General features: G+C 38.5%; 1 protein-coding gene across 2 annotated transcripts in view; it reads right to left on the reverse strand.

The window, feature by feature from the left end:
• Positions 1–20,583, reverse strand: part of LOC121058841 (cohesin subunit SA-2-like) — a 62,279-nt gene that overhangs the window by 21,516 nt on the left and 20,180 nt on the right. For both annotated transcript variants that reach the window (XM_040534908.1, XM_040534917.1), the window contains 6 exons: positions 20,220–20,343; positions 14,346–14,444; positions 12,088–12,167; positions 3,603–3,710; positions 1,581–1,689; positions 615–732 (listed from right to left, as the gene is read on the reverse strand). In XM_040534908.1, coding sequence (XP_040390842.1) covers positions 615–732; positions 1,581–1,689; positions 3,603–3,710; positions 12,088–12,167; positions 14,346–14,444; positions 20,220–20,343 — 638 coding nt within the window. The remainder of the gene's footprint in view (positions 1–614; positions 733–1,580; positions 1,690–3,602; positions 3,711–12,087; positions 12,168–14,345; positions 14,445–20,219; positions 20,344–20,583) is intronic.

The raw sequence follows: 20,583 nt of genomic DNA on the forward strand, positions 1-20,583 counted from the left end.
GGCTCCCAAAAACACAGGCAGCTTCCATGAGGCCTATCTTTATTAACTACTATCTCATTTAGGATAAAACTACTCTTCTGAGCAACAAAATGCTTTAACTCACTGCATCCGCAAACTTTGATTTCAATTGTACAACCATCTCCAGTTCTGCTACAACAACTACCATTAAAGTTCACTTCAAAATATTTTTGAAAAAACAAAAACAAAAAAAAAACAGTTCTCTAACATGTTAGATGTCAATGAACTCAACACATTGTTCTTCTTCTCTTCAGGCATGAACAGTAGTCCAAAAATACCACACTTCAATCAATACTTTTAGATTCTCAAGTTTTGGACAAACAAACAAAAGAAGGGAATGTTACTTAAGCTTAATTATGCAAGTGTTCTTGCAATTTTTCTAAACTAACATTACATAAATGCAGAATACTGAATAAAACAAATATGTTGCTGCAAATCACGTAATCGGCAGTACATCTGCTTTGTACATCTTGGCGGCCACAATCTGGGATCAAATGGCACTGCAATATGAAATGATCCTAAACTAGCTGAGGCAAAGTTCAAAAAACAACATCAAGAGATTAATCCAGACAAAGCTAAGCTCTTTGCTCACCCACCTTCTCTGTCTCCTCCATCATTTTTTAATAGAAGTGTGGTCATGCACTCCCAGTCCTTCAGGAATGTGCCTGCCCAGTCCCACAAGCTGTCTATGAGGTATGCAACATGTTTGTGTACCTAGGGATTAAAAACACAAGCTTATAAAAGCAAACACATCATTAAAAGAAATACAACTTCCTATGTTCCCCTCCTTTTCCAGTTACAAAGCTGTCATGCACACATACATTCACACACGGTATTCCAACATATTTAGTTTGAGGCTATTCAACATTTAAACACTGTCTTCAGTCTGATACAAAGCAGGAAAGTGGGGGGAAAAGGGGATAAATCAGGAAAGAAGCTTTTCTTTCCTCTTATTATGGTATCTTTCCTTTGTAATTTCAGCAATCTCTCTAAAACTAGTTTCTGTATTGCTTTTATACTGCTGATCATAACTAAAAATCCAACCTTGGGACCAGAAATGAGGTAACATTTTAGATAATGTCTGTGAAATTCTTTGCACTTTGATTTAAAACGGCTGTGCCTTAGACGCTTTGGCAAGACATAGGACTGCACCACCACAAAAGCCAAATAGCAAAGTACAGCACTTAAACTGATAAAATCTCGGAAAAACTACACAGTTCTCGGTCAGCACAGGGCTACGGTACAGCAACCTCCAGCTGCCTGCAGAAAGACGCAGACACATACCAGAAACCATTCACATGGTGCCATTAGTCTTTTAGGTTGTTTTCAGAAGCTGCTTCAGCTTTGATTCTCTCCACTGGCAGAGTTGTAAATTAGTCTTAAAACACAGAACAGAAATGCCAAATTCTGTCTCCATTAACAACTCGTCCTAGAGAGTGAGAACGTGCCAAACACCAAACATTTCAGAGCTCACCACCAGAAATATCCCTCAAAAGGAAGCCAGAACTTGATTTAACATGCAACACTGAATTGAAAAGGTTTACTGCGGGGGCTATTCTCACCTCACTGTCCAGGAAAAAATGTATTAATCTTTTCAACTGGTGAGCATTCGCCCCAGACTTCCCTCCTTCTTTGGGCACAACTTCTTCGTCTCCCTCATAACTAAGCAGCCTGCCAACAGAAAAGGAAGTCAGTTCATTTCTGCCACATTCCCCTTATGATCATTTGCCAATATAATGTTCATTCTTTCAAGATCCCAAGGAGTGTATTTTTTCTAAATGTATACTTATTTACTGTAAATCACATTAGACTTTCTTATTAGATGAAAGGAAAGGAGATTAGACTGTTTTCCATCATGAGAGATCTGTCGTCCCTGTGGATGCAGAGACTGTTTCTGACAGTTTAACAGGTACCCTGCCAACTTTCTGGACAACAGATGCAGATTCCACGGTGTTGAATATATACTGAGGTAGGCATTTTCTCATGCTTGAGAAGGGGCTTACTCTAGGCTGAATTTAAACCTTAACAACACAGTAAAAATATTACTACCCAACCATTAGTCACATTATGGTACATCTTAGAACCAAAGCTTCTTAAAGAAAGCATAGTACTCTTGTATTTACAAGAGACAATTTACTCAATTTCACAAATACAGTGAAAAAACTGTTTACAACAGTTTCTGTTTCCCTCTTTGCCCCAAATGAGTGTGACTGTATTGCTCATGGAGAGTGCTAATCCCAAAACACATGCAGGCCCAAATATCTTGGATTTAAAAGCAGGACCACACTACTCAATGTCAGTATAGACTTATACTTTCCGAAAGTGCTTCTGCTGGTGTAATTGATGCCAGCTCAGTAAGTAACCTAAGCTAAGAATGCAAGCATTGACATTTCATACATACCATAAAGAAGAAGAAAAAAATAAATAAAAATAAACTTTATACTAAAACTGTTATCAGTATAACTAGGGAAAGGACATTGCCATTAACATTTCTATCACAACAGAAAAAAAAGATTTTGATACTAGTAGAAGTGCCAGAGAGAAGACCTGGGCAAACAAGAACAAGGAAGAAGTTTAGAGGGTCAGAATGTCCATGCTGCACTGCAAAGCTGAGTATAAAAAGTAAAGTTATCAAGGCAAACAGTTTAGTAGCAAAAGACAGACATGTTCCGAGTAGAAAAACAGCTGATTTATGACAGAATATTGGGACAAACAGAAAAGACTAAGTAAGGCTAACAGATGTGATAGAAGACTCATCAAAAGAGAAATTTATCTTCTTTTGTCTTTCTGTTGGCCGTGGCTCCACAAACCCTGGAATATCAGCAGTTCAGCCAGATAGGGACAGGCAGCTAGGAGGAGATTCTGCATGTGTGAGAAACACCAACCATTATTACTTCTGAATTTTTCCCCACAAAAGTCTTGCCAAAATATTTTTCATTCCTTCTCATAAAGCAAAATTATTTCTCTCAGCCACAGAGACAGAATATTTATTTCTTCTCTTTTTAGCATGCCAACTCCATTCACTTCATGCAACCATTGTTATAAGAAGCCCATTTATAAGACTTACTCCTGGGGAAGATAAACCCTGTACTTCATTAACCTGACAGAAAATTGGGAGGGCTTTTTAATCTGCTGCATCTCTCATTATTCAAAGCCTTTACAATGTATACGGCAACTTCCAAAGGGAAGAGGAGGCCATTCTTGTGATTAATCACCAATGCTATGGAAATCCAGCAGATGCTAGGTGATGAATTAGCTTGTAAGAAGCAAAGCAACAGGAAAAGAAAGTAGAAAGAAAGGAGATATATTCTCAACGTGGCATGGTATCTGTGGATCAGTCAATTGTTTCATATTCTCTGTGTTAGTCTTGCAACTTTTCTCATGCCTATTGTGGAAGGCCGTGCCGAGGAACAAACGATCACCCCCAGACAGCATTTCCCTGCCAAATGAAAAGAAGAAAGTACATCTACTATCCTCATGGCACACACGCTTCCAGCAGAAAAATGAATGCTTAATGTCCCTCTTAAATAAATCCACCTTCATTCCGAAACAAATGAGAATATGCAAGAAATAGGCAGAGATACCTTTTGTAAAGGAATTCCCCAGCTGCTACTGCAAGTGGACGGTGTGTGGTATAAACTAACTGGTATAAGGTTTCACAGTCTTCATCTGATAACACATCCTCGCAGTTCCTAGGCAAAAATAACAACGGAAGTTATAGTTCAGGTTTATCTGCAAAGAATACAATGAATGGTATGTCCAGCTTTATTAGACTTGATGCTCCTTAGCCTTGCAACTTGTTTATACAGATAAAGTTTTGTAGGATGTATCTACAAATGCTATCAAATGGAACTAGCAGCATTTTTTACTCATTTTGTAGAGAAACAAGAGGTCTGTACAAGCCATGAGAAGTCAGGCCCATTGGATGGACAGAATATTAATTTAAAGTATAATATAAAATATAAGTTGATTAGTGGCCATGGTAAAAAGAGTAATAATAACGAAAGAGGCAAATTTTACCTCACGTTTTGATGGTTGTCATAAAAGATAATAAACAAGAAAACTTCATCTTGCAAAACAAAGTCTTTTAAAATGATTTTTTACAACAGAATTTTAAAATTTATACTCCATTACACTAGGCTTATACAGAGTCACACACAAAAAGAAACCAAAACACATTCTTGACAGCATGCTTATGCCTGCAACCTTTCTGTCCAAATACACTGAAAATCACAACGTTTTTTACAGGCATTCAGCTATGCATCTTGAGAATGCCAGCTGGCAACTAATAAAGCCAGAACACACTATGAGAGGTAGCACTGGCATTAACTACAACTTGTTACAAAACAGGAAAATGAAGCATTGAGGCTGAATAACCCACCAAAGAGATACCAGCTAAGTGAAGACCAAAACAAGGGTTACAGTTTCAAAATGCTTGCTCCTTACTGCAATAACAATGTCATTGGACTAAGCTACTTGAGAGAATGAAACAGCAACATATGAGATCCTTCCACTTCCTATGGTCAGGTGAGCAGAAAGTTTTTATTTATTATTGTGCTCGGTTCTCAGCTAGTACTAGTTTAAAATCACCTACAGCTGCAGTCCAGTACCTCTTTTAAAACTGAGGATTCATATTCCTCATTTGGTGGGAGTGACGACTTAGAAAATTAAAACCCCTTCCTGCGCTTGCCCATTTGTCTCCAAGCCTGTTGCATCCTTCAGCATCCTCGCAAGTCCCGAAGTCCCAAAATATCCTCAAATCTGACTGAAAGAAAGTGTGAGCTCACACTAAGTAAGAGTATCGCTGGACTGTTCATTGCAAGTATTTTTTTATGTGTATGTTCATGACAGTCATAAGCACAGTAAAAAGCTGTTTAAATGGGAGAGCTGATGGTGTATCTTCAGAAGTCATGCGTCAATCTTGCAAGATAATACTTGCAGTGAATCAAAAAGAAATTCTGGCAGGTTTTGGTGGCTTCTTTTAACACACACAGTTCCCTTGAGTACACAGTTGTGGTAACAGAAGAAAAAGAAAGTGCTCTGAGTATATATATCATGTAATCAACATAAAGAAAAATATTAATGGGAATTCTTATTCAGCCATCTACGGAACCGGGGAAATAGCATAAAAATGTGCTTATTGTTACTAAACAATAAGAAACTAAAAGAGATAACATGGTGCATTAGCATCTCTGAATAAGCATTGGCATGCCCTGCAAAGCCATGAATGAAGCATTGAATTATTAAACTTCTACAAGGTTAACAAGTGAGAGTAAAATAAGACTGACAACAAACTGCACTTACAGGAGTAAGAATGGATCACCCAGCATGCCTTTATATTAAAAGACTGCGGGAATTTCATGAAGCCATCCAAAAAGTTTGCGTTCATTCTTTTTAATATCAGTCTGTTATTTAGTTCTTTTAAAGCCCTAGTTTTTGCTAAGTTGCCCTTCTCATTTTCTCTATACACACATTTATTTTTTTTAAACAGTGGACATCTTGAAAAAGAAGAAAATTCCACATGAACACACAGTGATCTAGAGTGGGCCAACACTGAATCACAAACAGCCAAGGCTGGAGAGTACCTCTGGAGTAGGTAGATCACCTAGTCCAACCGTCTGCTCAGAGAGTCAGCCACAGCAGGTTGCTGTGGGTTGTGTCCAGTCAGCCTCTCTGACAATCTGTTCCAGCGTTTGACTGCCACCAAAGCAAAAAAAACAACCTTTTTTTGTATATTTAAATGGATTTTTCAGCATGAACACACCAGTCAAGTGTACATGTTTTCTGATATTCGAATTTACTCATCTGTCAGCTTTTCTCTTCCTTGCACGTTTATGGAAATAGTGAGACCTGTGAGTCTGTTTTAAAAAAAAAATGTCTTGCCTAAATTGTTTAGATGACTCAAAGTGCTCAGTAACATGCCTGCAATCTCTTTGGGTAGAAATTAAGGACTTTGCTGTTTTCTAGCACAAGTGAAATTCCAACCTCCTTGGTTTTGACTATGCCTTCAAAGAGGCTAGGAATTTGCCCCAGTTACATTGGTCTGCAACAGTGCTATTTCGTCTGTCTTCAATACAAGAGCAGGTGAGATGTAACAGCTCTGACCACCACTCTCTCTGAGACAATGTGCTTTACACTCAAAATTCCCACTCCAATGAGAGTGGAAGTGTTTTACTTGCCTCTGGAAGTAGCAACACTTGGCTACACCTGCTGCCACTACCAGTAATACTACTACAATAAATGGGTGCCTTTCTTACAAACATAAGCCAATAATCACACATTCAAATAATACTTTAAATACAGCAATAATACTGCTGCTAATTTACAGCCCTCAGAATGCCAAGCAACAGATAAAGGTTAAGCCAGAAGTGCCTGCCAGTGTTTAGGTGTCTAAAAATAAACAGGCACGGCCTTCCACATAGCAATGTCATGACATACCATTTTCTCTGCAGTTCAGTGTGAACATGGCATGAAGAAGTTGGGATCTTCTAGGGAGAGATCACAGACCCATTTTGTTCTGCCTATGGCACCAGATGAAAGGTTTCATATCTTGCTTTTTGTTCCGTTTTACTGTATGCAAGAGACGTGGCTGGAATCACCTCTCTTGGTCTGCACTACAGCTTATACTAAGGATAACAATCAAAATCACAACAGTAAAATAAAAATACACCTGATGCATTTTTGAAAGCTTACCAACTTACTCTTTTTTGCTTTTAATGGCAGAGGAGGATCTGGCAGGGAAAGATTTAGCCCATGTTATTTGGCCATGGGTAATTCAAGGTCAGCATCGCAATTTTAAAAACTCAGTTTATTTTGCATTTAAAATAAATTCAAGTTAAATATGCAAACCTACAAGTACATTTTAAAAACATCGCATTGCACTGAGCACTACTATTCAAAAAATACCTCTTGAAAGCATTCTGTTTAAAATAACAGAACGGATTATCTATTTTTTATATTTTAAAATGTTATTTCCTTCATTCTACCCTACTGCTATTGCAGGTATTTCAAGATGGCACTTTGGTGATCAGAAAGAGCTGATAACATGGTTGCCACACTACAGTAGAACAAGAGTCCTTTGCCACCCACTTGAAAATAGGACTCGTATGTTGCAATGCGCTGTGATTCCATGGTTATGCTGTGACAGAGCACAGGAAGATGCACATTAAACAGATGCTATATGGTATTCTGTTCTGGTTAAGAAACATGACCCTAGGAGACAGGCAACCCTTATTTTTTCTTGTCAACTCTTCAGACAGGAAAGATATGAAGATTTCAGAACAGATGTGAAGGTTCTTGACCAGAGGTGCACAGATGACAGAAAATTGCTGACAGTTAACTTCCAAGAAAGCATAAAACTGAGAAGATGGAAAAAAGGCGAAGGCAGAGAAGGCACACACCTTTGCTCCATTTTGGTCTTTCACTTCTGCTTTGTTTGCAATAGGTTTGACTCCTCTAAACGACAAAGCACTACCATAACTCTACCTTAATTGGAGTGTGGACCTGCAGGAAGCACAGAGGAGCCATGAGGAGTCCCAACACCATTCCTTTTCACTAGTACTGCTACAGCCAAGTTACTCATGCAAGAAATCAGAACTGTGCTGTGTAATTTGCTTTACTGAAGAGAGACCTTTATGTCACTACTTCTATCAACTTCACAGTAACATTTATTTATTTTTCCTCAAAGCCACTAGACAAACCAAAGGTGGGTAAATTCCTTATGTGTATGCAAAGCATACACATCTCTCTTCAGCTTACTTTTTAGAATCACAGCAAAACACTTTTTATAGTAGAATTTTGTGTTTGAGGCCAGGCTGGATGGGGCCCTGGGCAACCTGATCTAGTGGGAGGTGTCCCTGCCCAGAGCAGGGGGTTGGAATTAGGTGATCTTTAAGGTCCCTTCCAACCCAAGCCATCCTATGATTCAACAATTATAGCATTTAAGCCTTCAACACAACTTAACTGTTTCTCTGAATAGTAACTTTCTGAATAACCTTGCTAGATATAATGCATTTGCATATGTCACTTCCTTCTCTGAAGTCCATGGCTCAGCTATGAAATAACACTAGAGAATCAGAGTTCAACTCTCTGCTGACAATGAATTATTTTCCATGGCGTACTTTGCCAATCCAGTTTTTGAGTTTCTCCTAGAACGTAACCCCTCCCTCTCCAACCAGTCTAACTCAGAATACGAAGGGAGACTAAAATTTTATTTTTAAGTGCAAGAATGATGAATCTCTACTTGACTTGGGCCTCCTGTGCTAAGCAGAACACCCAGAACTTATAAGCCTCAGTTTCCTGACCTTTAAGTTGGATAAACCCTACTTAACACTGTCAAAGTACTGAAGTGAAAATTAACGTATTTATCAGCTCCAACAAGTAGCTTAAACAAGTCTTTAATGAGTCCTCAATATACCCACAGTTCTCACTGAGGCAGCTCTTCCAGATTTCAAATTTCAGAGCTTTGTGTTTAAAACACAGTTTAATTTCTACTTACATTTAACTAATGTGATACAAGATAATTTTCTCCCTCTTTGCTCTTTACCTTTCAAGCCATTTATAAATTTGTGTCCCTACATGCACCACTTGTAATCACATTCACCTACTTCAGTTATCTAATTACTTTTGCTCTCTTTTCCAAACTCCCTCAACTCTTTCAGGTACTTAAGCACACAAAAATGAACTGAATTGTCTGGCAGCAGCGATGCTAAACTAATTTACCTCCTGATGGGCGATGTTTGCAGTAAGATTCCTTGGCTTCTCACTGTCACTCATTTTTTCTCCTTCCTAGTTCTACTCCCTCTCAGATCCTTTGCAACATTAATGCTAACTATTATGCATAATTCAGTAGCATTAATAATTTCTGTTATGCTAAACCTCATAGGCTCATTTCAGTTTCAGGATCACACCATGCTGTGTAAAAATAGAAATCCACCAGCCCAAAGACCTTGGCATTCAATTGAGACAACATGCAACAAACAAGAAGAAAAAAAATCAGCTCAGAGAAAGACAAAATGAAAATACAAATATGGATTTGGAAAAAAAAAAACACAGGTATATGCAGAGCAAGAGGGTTTTAAGTCAGCACTGGATTTTTTTTTATTTTTTTATTTTTTAATAATGTAGCATGTTTAAGTGAATCAAAAAGATTGGTATTTTCATTGCCCATTTGGCTAGCAAGAAAGAATGTAAAGGCCAGCACAGAAATTTTATGGGCCAGTAGTGCACAGAGCAGCCAGGTATATATTCCACTGCACTAAAATGCAGTGATGGTTAAGAGAGAGTCATAGTTATTACTAACGAATATGCAGCAGAGTTCCACTGCAACTGTAAAAAAAAAAAAAAAAAAAAAAAACTGGCAAAGAGGTCTTGCTACTATACTCACCCAAAAGACAGTTATGGAAACTCATAAAAGAGAGTTGCTAATATAGTAAATTTTCCCCAGGAAACTGACAGAGCACCCAGCAGACTAATGGTGAGGGGAAAATAAAAGTTACTCTTAGCCTTGCCTCTCTCTAATACATGTCATTAAATAACAAAATATGTATTCCGGAACTAGAGACAAGTCCTAGAGATCAGTACCCGACCAGTCAAGTTTATATTGTTCATTAAAAAAAAAGACTTGTTAGCCAATTCCATAATATCATGATTCCAAATCAAATAGAGAGAGTTCTTACTGACGGATGTTCTTACTGGTAGCTTTAAAAATGGAAACTTGATCTGAAAGGTCTTTCATGCCTCACTAAAAATGTAGTTTGTGCAACTAGTTGCTAAATTTGCAGATTGACCATCCGCAGAGAAGTCAATACAGCATGACTGAGTGCTCTCAATGTATTACATAAATACATACAAGCAGCAGTGCCATTTATACAAGTTGTCATTTATTATTCTTTACGGGCAGTGGAGTCACTGTCCGCAACATCACTTCATGCTTTATTGCATTTATCAGGCAGCTTTACTGCTCAATATTCAGGTAATGGTTTTGAACCATGCTATGCACCTACTTGAGAGCCTGAGACTTCCTTGCTTCTGCAATGTCAGCAATGAGTCCCTTCTGATACCTGTAGGTTCTGTGGCATAAGCTTTGTCCCTGCTTCAAGAAAAGCATCTTGATGCAGGCTCTTATTATGAAATCTGTACTGGATAGTGTCTGTATTTTCTGCATTCTCTTCACACAGGTTTTATAGATGGATCAGTACTAGTCACATCAAAAAAAAAGATCTGTCCTTGAATTTGCTCATTGACTTCCCAATTCTTACTTTCATCATTCTAGTAATTAAGCAAAACCAGCAGCGCTCAAAGCAGATGTGGGGAGAGGGGGACAGAAAGGAGGATGGCTATACAACAGACGAGCAAAAAGAAAAAAGCATGTATTGCTCCACACAGCCTAACTGAAAACAATTTTATAGTGTATTCCTTCTGATCATTAAAAGTATATTTTATGATGGAAAAGTGCCATTCAGAAAACTTTAGACTGTACTTACATCGAAAACCTAACTATATTTAAGAGAATTTGGGGGAAAAAAATTGCTTCAGGGGGAAAAAAAATGATTAGACTTTTATAGCTGCAGCTCACATTAATGAGAACATGATCCCACATAATAAAGCCAGAGACCCTAAACAGCTGCAGTGCCAATATAGCACTTGTTAGTTCAGACAGAACAAGGGCAGCCATAACTGGTGCTCAACGTCTTTGTACTTCAACAATGGTGTGCTACTCCTCCTAGCACAGGGACACGTTACACACAGACACAGCATTGTGCTTTGTTCCAATAGCTACACGTCACAGAGAACCAAGTGATGTAGAACTAGATATTGTAAACACAGAAACAATAAACCCTATCTAGTGAGACACGAATAATAGTACTTGCTTCAGAAAAGCATGTTACACTACTGTGAAGTAGTCATATGCTGTTCTGATGCATATGTTGGAGTAACCTAGAGAAACACCACTCAAATCAATAGAGTGTGAAGTGAAATAGGAGTGAGTCTAGACAATAAAGCATCACTTCGACACAAGTACTTAAAATTTAATGTAAATATCTACATCACCATATTTTTGGTCCATTAACTTTTACATCATCTTCTAGCAATGACCAATACTTCTGGCTTAAATGGAAAAGCAAATGGCTCAAGGCTATTGGACAATGCACCATGCTGTACGTGGAGATAAGCACCTGCATCAGCAGAATTCAACTTAAACTCCAAAACAGAATGGACACTTATAGAGTCCTAAAATCTCAACTATATTAACAATGTAACGCAGTGGGTTTTGTTATTCTTATTTTGCTCTGAAAAAGAGGGACAGAGAATCTACTCTTCATATATTTTGCCAAAAAAAAAGTTGTTTCTAAAATAAACATGTTTCTCAAGGACATATTGGAATAGGAATCACGTACTTCGGTAATGTTAGTCTAGTTTTTCCCCACACTTTCAATTTGACATTACTTTACCAAATCTGTGGCTGGTAGGTAATTTCCCAACAAAACAACTTTTCTGTTACTTTTCCACTTTAGCAAAAACAAGATGCCATATACTTATTCATTTGCTGTCAGTTAGGCTGCTGTGGGCTTAATAGCTCCCAGATTTTCTGTCATGGAGCAAAGAATCTGGAAGCCCAAATTCTAGCAATAAAGTTCAAGGCTTCCTGCATCAGGTGGGGAGACAGGGAAGATGCCAGAGTTCCCTGAGCTCCTAGTCAAGACCTGGCTACGCTGGGACAGAAGACTGTATGGTGGGGACTTCCCAGGAGACAGACAGACAGTCTATTTGAGAAAAGCCAAATTGAAAATGCTTTGAAATTTTCTTTCGGGGGGAATTATAAAGATAAAAATAATTGTTTTTCATATTTTGTTTTCACATTGAATCTGACCAAAAAGGTTTTCTTAAACATTGGTGTTTCCCACAGAAAGAAAATATCATGTCTTGAGCAGCTTTAACTGTAACTCATATCCTGCTGGGACCAATTGTTTCCCAGCATGTAATTGATTACAGGAAGATTCATCAGGATTTTATCTGGATCTTGTTGCCATTAAAACAATACAGTAAGTTAAAAAAGAAATTATTTACTGTGACATAAGCATCAAGAGTTTCATGGCTTGAACTGCTACTTCATGGTCCTTGTCCAGAGGCATGGACACAATTCGATCCTAATGGATGTAAAATGATAATAAAAAGATGTAACATGTTTTGTTCTCAATAAACATTATTTTTGCTACAGATAGATCATCTACACTAGTAGAGCAGAGATTTATTTTTATTTCAGCAGCTATTTCCTAAGAGACATAAGGCAACTTGATTACTACCAAGTAGTTCCCCAGCCCCTGAAAATTAACAGCATGTTAATTTTTTAACTGAATTAATCATGCAGTAATATGGTATTTTTTTTTAATAGATGTAATGTATGCGTTCACAAGAAATCAACTACAGTCTACAAATTAAAAGTGACTGACAACTTGTTTCTAAGATGTTACTACTGACACTTCAATATGTTAAATGAAGGTAAGCCTCAAATTACAAGCATTATATAATCAGCTTCTCCCATCAACAATAAGGTGTGTGTATCTAGACATTACAGAAGCCAGTGCCTTGCTGGAAAGATAATTAGGAATTAAGTCATAAAGGTGCTTCGTGAAATAGCGGTAATATTCCTGACCTCTAGAACTCACCCTATTGCACCTTGGTGCACATATATACATCTCAGAAAACAGTGGAAACTTTCCTGTCCTATGCACTCAAGAACTGACACTCCTCAGTGCAGCCTACAACTTTAAGGCATATTAAACCTTCAGAATTGCTTGTTTGGGGACTAGCAGCTTTCTCACTTATATATCATTTCTAAATGTCTAGATCCATTTTGCTTTACACCTTCCTTTTTCTAACAACCCAGATGTAAGGTGTGGAAGTCCATGAATCCTCACTTTGAAAACTCAAGGGTAACAGAGGAAGCATGTGAAAATCCAGCTTGCTGGAAATGGATTGACGATTATATATTTACAGTTCCCATCACCAAGAAAACAGTATTTCAACCCTGGGAGATTTCAGATCTGTCTGTATTTGCTGTTTGGATTTCTTCTCTTTAGAGGAGAAGGAGGGGTTGAGTTGGTTTGTTTGCTTTTTACATTGGGGAGGTAGAGTTTGCAATAATCTAGTTATATAGTGCCCTCCACAGAAAGAGAGATCTCAGTGAGAACAGACTGGAGCTGTTCATCAGCCTTTGAATACCAATCCTGCAGATGCATATACAGCATACAGTAGCTTGTAACAACCTTCCTTTAACAGCAAAGAGAGAACATCACTACAAAACTGTTTAAAACGGGTTAATCTTAGATAGCCAAGATCCAGTCTGAACAATTTATTCTTAAGTTACCAATATTAATCTGTATCTTGTTCTTCAACGATGTTCTAAAGGCACTTCTTACTACTAACAACTGCTCTGACATATGGGTAAGTACTGCACCTTTTGGAAAAAAAAAAAAAAAAATACAAATTGCCACCACATGCAGGCACTGATTGTGTGCTGATTCAGAGGGACTGTGGTATCAATCCCCCCTCTCACAGCATCTTGAGCTTTCTTATTCACATACTGAAAAGATCCTAAAGATCCTGCCCCGCTAGGATAAGAATAGCTGATTAAATAGTTACAAAGGGCAGGATTAAAAAAGTAAGGGCTCACTTCTTAAATGAGTCAAGGTGTTGGAGTATAATAAAAGTATATACATATGTTGGATGTGATAAAGACGTGTACATAAAGCCTACAGGGTCAGTGAGTCACAGAACAAGCTCACGGAATTTCAGGATATCGTCTGACTTGTTCAGATAGGAGGTAAGGAATCCTTCTTCAAGAGTCATACTGACATGGTAGATCAACAGAGTCATTCTCGCGTCAGTGTAATACATGCGTAATACATAGCTAGCAGTGTAATACATGTGTAATACGTAGCTAATCATATATCTAAGAGCTTAACCAATTATCAGGAATAGCAAAAAAAGGAACGGCTGGAGTATCAAATTCTTTCCCGTCTGTCAAAGATCCTGTAAAAAAATCTGGGCCATCCTGGATAAATGATGCAGATATTTAACTACAGTGCATGTTAACACCATTTTGTGCGTAAACTACAGTGAAATGGAACTGTGAAAATTCCACAGAAACAGAGGGAAACACCTCTGCAAAACTCCTTCATCCACTCAGTCAAGCAGGCTGCTTCTGCAATACTCTAAGCTTCTGTCACTCAAGGGAGTGGGGAGATGAGCTCTGACCAAAAACATCACACCCTGTGTACACACCCAACCCAGACTTAAAAACTAGAGAACAATCATCTATTTACCTTGAATCTGCTAGTAAAGAGATCCATCTTGTAAACAAGTTCTTTTCTGCTATAAATTCCCTGCAGTCCCAGAAGACACTTCAACCGCACTTCAGGTTGCTACAAGACAAAGAGAAATCTGCTAATATATTATCTCTGATTATTTACTGCTGGCATTTTATTATGCAAATAAGAGTTCTTTGTGGGTACCTACAGCAGATTACCCAAATACCACCTCATTTTCTTTATTAGCGATACCAGTACTGTTTTGTATGTGTGCATCTCTCCCTCTCTCTTTTTCCCCTCCCTCCCTCTGAGAAAGCCTGCAATGAGCCAAACTTAAAGGTGACATCAAAGGTTGTAGGCTCCCTAAGACTCAAAGAAACTCTCACAGATGCTACAGCTATTATAAGCAACAGAATGCAAAAGACACAAGAATTGTGCTATTCACCTGTTAAAGATATACAAAGACAAGAGTATGGATGACCTACTTAATACAATCATCACTCTTACGTATACCAGACTTTGCTTCCTTTCAACATTTTGACTCAGACAACAGTTAAACTCCAACAAGGATTCCAAGCAATTCCAGTCCAGAAAAACCTCCCTGAGGAAGATGTGCACCTTAGAATTGCACCAGCTTATCATTGTGGATTCTCATAGAATCACAGAACGGTTTGGGTTGGAAGAGACTTCAAAGATTGCCCAGTTCCAACCCCCTGCCATGGGCAGGGACACCTCCCACCAGACCAGGTTGCTCAAAGCCCCATCCAGCCTGGCCTTGAACACCTCCAGGGATGGGGCATCCACAACCTCCCTGGGCAACCTGTGCCAGGGCCTCACCACCCTCAGAGTAAGAAATTTCTTCCTAGTATCTAATCTAAACCTACCCTCTTTTAGTTTAAAGCCATTACCCTTTGGTCCTATCACTACACCCCCTGACAAAAAGTCCCTCCTCAGCTTTCCTGTAGGCCCCTGTTAGGTACAGAAAGGCTGCTAAGGTCTCCCTGGAGCCTTCTCTTCTCCAGGCTGAACAACCCCAACTCCCTCAGCCTGTCTTCATAGGAGAGGTGCTCCAGCCCTCTGATCATCTCCATGGCCCTTCTCTGGACTCGTTCTAATACATCCATGTCTTTCTGTGCTGGGAGCCCCAGAGCTGAATGCAGCGCTCCAGGCAGGGTCTCATGAGAACAGAAGTAGAGGGGAAGAATCACCTCCCTCAATCTGCTGGCCAGGTTTCTTCTGAGTAGTGTATATCGTCGGCTTATGCTGAGTTTTTCATCCACCAGTACTCCCAACTCCTTCTCCTTAGTGCTGCTCTCAATCCGCTCATCACCCAGCCTGTATTCATTTTTGGCATTGCCCTGACCCAGGTGCAGGACCTTACACTTGGCCTTACTGAACTCCACGAGGTTCACACAGGCCAACCTCTCAAGCCTGTCCAGGTCCCTCTGGATGCCATCCCTTCCCTCCAGTGTGTCATACATACAAATATTACGCCTTCTCCCCATTTCTGTTTTACTCTAGAATGCTGTATTTTAAGCATCCTAAAAAGAGACACATTGTTTTGAGTTTGGCCTAGTTGGTGAATTTAGGCAAAATAGTTCTCTCTGTTACTTCCTGCTGTTCATACTGCTGCTTCACAAATGTCCCACAAAAGAGGACTTTTCCCTGACCCAATTTTTAATTCGTCTCATGTCTATTGCTAAACCTTTCAAATGACAAAAGCTTTGGATGTCATTAAGAAATTTATTCTGAGAATCTAATATTAAAAAAAAAGTCACAGTGTTCCATAAACTTAGAATGCTAGGGATATCAGCAGACACTTTAGGCCTTGAATCAGTCTCTTCATATTCATTCCTTATTTTTTCCTGCTAACAATAGCAGTAGGAAAATTCAAGGAAAGCTAAGAAAGGAGACCACCTACACATAGGCTATGTATTGCTACAAGTTCCTGTTCACCTGCTTAGGATGGAAAGGAAAGGATGATATCCAGTAGCAGGGTCTGCCCAACAATTTTACATAAGGCAGCTTTTTACTAGAAAAATAAAGTATAAAATCAATAGGTGATGACGAACATTGCTCTCTAACCTGCCCGTAACTCACCAGCAGTATATATTCTAAATCGTGTTCACCTTTAAAATTAAAGGCATTCTCTGAGAAAGAGACTCTTGCCCCCACTTGCTGCTTCCTACACCCACAAGGGCTCCACAACATACAACTCGCTCACAAACAGTCTCAGCTTGGAACCCATCACTGCCTGCCGCCAGGAGTGACACAGGCAGGAGCTTTGCACACTTGCACAAACTCAGCTCAGCCAGCGTACTGCCATTCTGGCTTCAGCTGCCCTCAGTATTTTACCATGAGGTTTTCCTTGTGAATAGGGACTTTATTTGTGGTTGGGATAAATAAATATATATTTTTTAAATGTTTCTGATGGTTTGTTGGACGATCATATAGCCCTTCGAGCACAGCTAGTGATCAGTCACTTGCACTTGTCAGTCAGGTGGCATTCGAGTGTAGGGTTGCAGATATATGGTTTAATACATTAAACTAAACCACCTGCTTTCTTCTAAGGTATCCACTTCCCACGCAAAAGCTCTCACTCATAACCCTGTAAGTATGTTTGAGAAAGTTGTTTAAGAACTATGAATGCATAACTACTTCTGTTATGACTATTTCTGCTGTCTTCCTATGTTTTCTGCTGCATTTTCTCCTTCTCAGCTACCTTTCTGTTTCCAGATTCATCACTCCTCACAGCTTCTTGATTATTCAAATCTATTCCACATCCTTCTCAAACTATCTCATCACTTACCTTCAGCTCCTTTGGGCAGTAATGTAGGCAAGTACAAAAAACAACTAGCCACCTATTCCCTTCAGCAAAACTATCATTCTAATCTTGACAAATACCTGCCTGTTTTGTCTTTCAAAGCCGTGACAGAGTGAAGGGGAATTATATAAGCACATCTTCATTCGGGATACTCGGAACATACGCTGTCCCTCAGCTGTATCATAGTGTACTCTGACCCTGACCTGCAAACAGACTGGTAGGAAAAATCAGTAAGATGGTGAGCAGCTCTAGTGACATCAAGGAGCTCTACATGGGCTCCAGCACTGTTTAGACACATTCAGTTATGAGATTTCAGTGTTGCTGCAATCAAAGAGACAGAGCCATTCAATAAGCCTTGTAAGTACAGGCTGGTGCATGGATGATTTCGAGGCAGGGTTGAGTCACTGTTCCTCCTCAACACCCTCCAAATAATAAACTGTGAAAAACAGGAGTATTCCAAAACTAGATGTGAAGAGTGAAGACAATGCAGCTTAGCTGTCCTGTCACAGTAAAACATAGTTTAAAAAAAAAAAATCCTGTCCCCACAAAAAAAATGTCAGTATATATGCAGAAAGATGATTTTTGGAAAGAAAAATCACTCTTTTAGCATGAACACTTGAAGAAAGAAGTACTTCAGAAATTGTCATAACAATGGGATCAGTTTTTATAGCCACGTCGCATGGGAGGTAAACCTAAAAACCTCTTCAATTTCCTGAAATTTGCCAGGAGTATCACATGGCCAGGACACAAAAGTTCATTTTAACAGATTTTTTTTTTTTCCCCCCACAGGATTTCTTTGGGTATTTTTTTATAGTCTAGTGAGAAAACCTCAGCAACTTGCCCTGAAGTTCCAGACAAAGCTAGTCTAACATGCTGGGAGGTCTCAAGTGTGTGCACACATGCGCATGTATATCTGTGCACATCTCCATTTTCATTGCCTTTGCATTCCTCTCTGCGGGTTCTACCTTCCACTTTCCCCATCCTTACTCTTCATCATCTCAATTTTTCTGGTCTTTAACTCTGAACATTTTACACAGAACTCCCCTTCGATCTGGCTGCTGATGTACTAGCTATATACCCCTTCGGGTGCCTTTGAGCACAAGTTAAGTGCCTCGGTTTCACAAATGCAGTGATAGGTGATTGGGCTTATGTACAACATTGCTCAGTAGCATAGGGCTGTCATATTTATTGTCAAGCGTTGCTTGGTCTTCAACAAATAAAGTTATGTTATTTCTAGTAGACAAACTACCTGAAAACGTATCTTTATAGCACTGTTCCACAACTCTTACTGGGCCAAAGAGAGATATTCATATACAACTTTGAGAGTATTACCACTGAATCTGGAGAACCCTCTTGCACATAGGAAATAGCCTTTCATGTAAAAATACCATGTTTCAAATCGGGGTATAATGGCAAAATGGTATCTCATGGGGAAGAATGATTATATTCAAATAAAAGACTTTGCTGACAAAACATTAATTTTACACTTGCTTTTTTGTTGTCCTCTTTAAAGTCTCCCAAATGACTGAACCTAATGTTTGTTTACAATGCTGTAGATGATCCTGGCCAGATTTCTCCCCACAGTTAAACAACCACTGAAGTATTCTAACTCTGGGGCCTAAATTATTTGGCAAACGTCTCTATGTTATATTCTAAAAGAAAATTGGCTCTGGGAGATGTCAGTTTCTTGCTGCACACCACTATCACGGTGGAATGGAAATGCTTATTAAGGAGGAATGGAGGGAAGTAACATTCAGATGTATTTAAAAGCACTGCTGTCAATGTCAGAAATGCCCTGCTCTCATTTTGGAATTGGGCAATTTAACAGTGGCTGCAAATCACAAAGCACAGCCGGGACTGCAACCACCACTAGTGGCATACTACCAGGCCTCAGCCAAATGTGGAATATGAAAGACTTCTCTCTCTGCTTGCATCTGCACCACTGCTTCCACCTACTACGTTTTAGACAAATAACCATTTCTAGTTTCCAACAAATTACAGTGGAGAAGCTATGTGCATTAATCAAAGACACCAGCTGTTAATTTTCACTGTACAGCACTAGGAATGGAGACACATCATCGTCAAAAATTACTTCTTATTCTCACAGTTTGAGAATTCTCCCAACTGAACAAACACTAAAAAGATATTCTGATCAGATAAAATTCATGCAGGAAAAGACAACAGTTCCTGACAGATTTGTTGCTTCTGAAAATCTGAATGCTACCTTTACAGAAATGGCAGAAAGCGAGGAAAAAAGAGGCTTTGTGCTCCCCCTCCTGGCTTTGTGGTAAACTACAATTTTGTTCACAACATGGACATTACCCGAAGTTGACACAAAACTGAAGGTGTCAGAATTTGTACAGATACTACATACACTTTAAAAGGCGGCCTGCAAGAAATACAGTGTACCAATTCCAGTAGTTAGCCATTCATGATAAATATACCTATCTCCCTAAAATTTGTCATGTATTTTAGAAGCATGAGAAAAAGCACATTTTTCAGTTACTTTTTTTTTTTTTTTTTTCAAACGTGCATCTATTTGAAAAGAAAAAAAATATTAAAAGGAAAAGGAGAAAAACCTTTGGGAAGTGACTGAAATAGACTTTCTGAAAATAATCTCTGTATTCCAAATGAGAAATGCAGGACTGAAGACTGTTGTACTATAGGTACTATATCTGTTCATCTTTATAAAATAAGACAAAATTTTAAATGTAGCCATCAAACCTAAAATCACAGTTTTAGTCAACCTTTAACACTGCATGTGCTCAAAGGATATAGGACGTGTTACAACTTAGTATAATTGCTAATTCAATAACATTAAAAATGGTGAAACAAGAACACTCAGACTGCTACTGAACTAGAAAAAATGTTTGTTGTCATTTAATGACACAATGGCTTTAAAAATAAAACCTGGAATAGGGAAAAGAGAAGATTTTTTTGTACCATCACAGTTTTAATATCTAGTCCTAGGAACTTAAACTTTAGGATTCTTCCAAATTTTAAAAAAAAAAAAATCTTCCTATCTATTGCCCCCATACGGAAGTAAGAAAAACTAAAAACGTTACCTTATCATACAGCATCCACCCAATGTATTTTAAGTAGCTATCATTTAAATATGTATCTGGGTATGTGTTAATCAAGCTGCCAATTTCTTCCATGCACGTAGCTCGGATCTCAGGGATCACATCACTGTGAAATTATAAAATTGTAATATTAATACATTAACATGCCTAACATACATTAATTATATCATTTGCAATATTTTCCCCTGGAATTGCTGAAGTATGTACAATCAAAATATTTCCAATATTTATATATTAACGTTCTAAGTCTTCAATCAACAGTTAATCCATTTAGCTACAAATGTCTCATACAATAATTATTTTGAAGTTCTGGATATCTTCTCAATAACAAATGTACTGCAGGTAA

This window comes from Cygnus olor, chromosome 1 (assembly GCF_009769625.2).
Source record: "Cygnus olor isolate bCygOlo1 chromosome 1, bCygOlo1.pri.v2, whole genome shotgun sequence".
In the NCBI taxonomy this organism is placed as follows: domain Eukaryota; kingdom Metazoa; phylum Chordata; class Aves; order Anseriformes; family Anatidae; genus Cygnus; species Cygnus olor.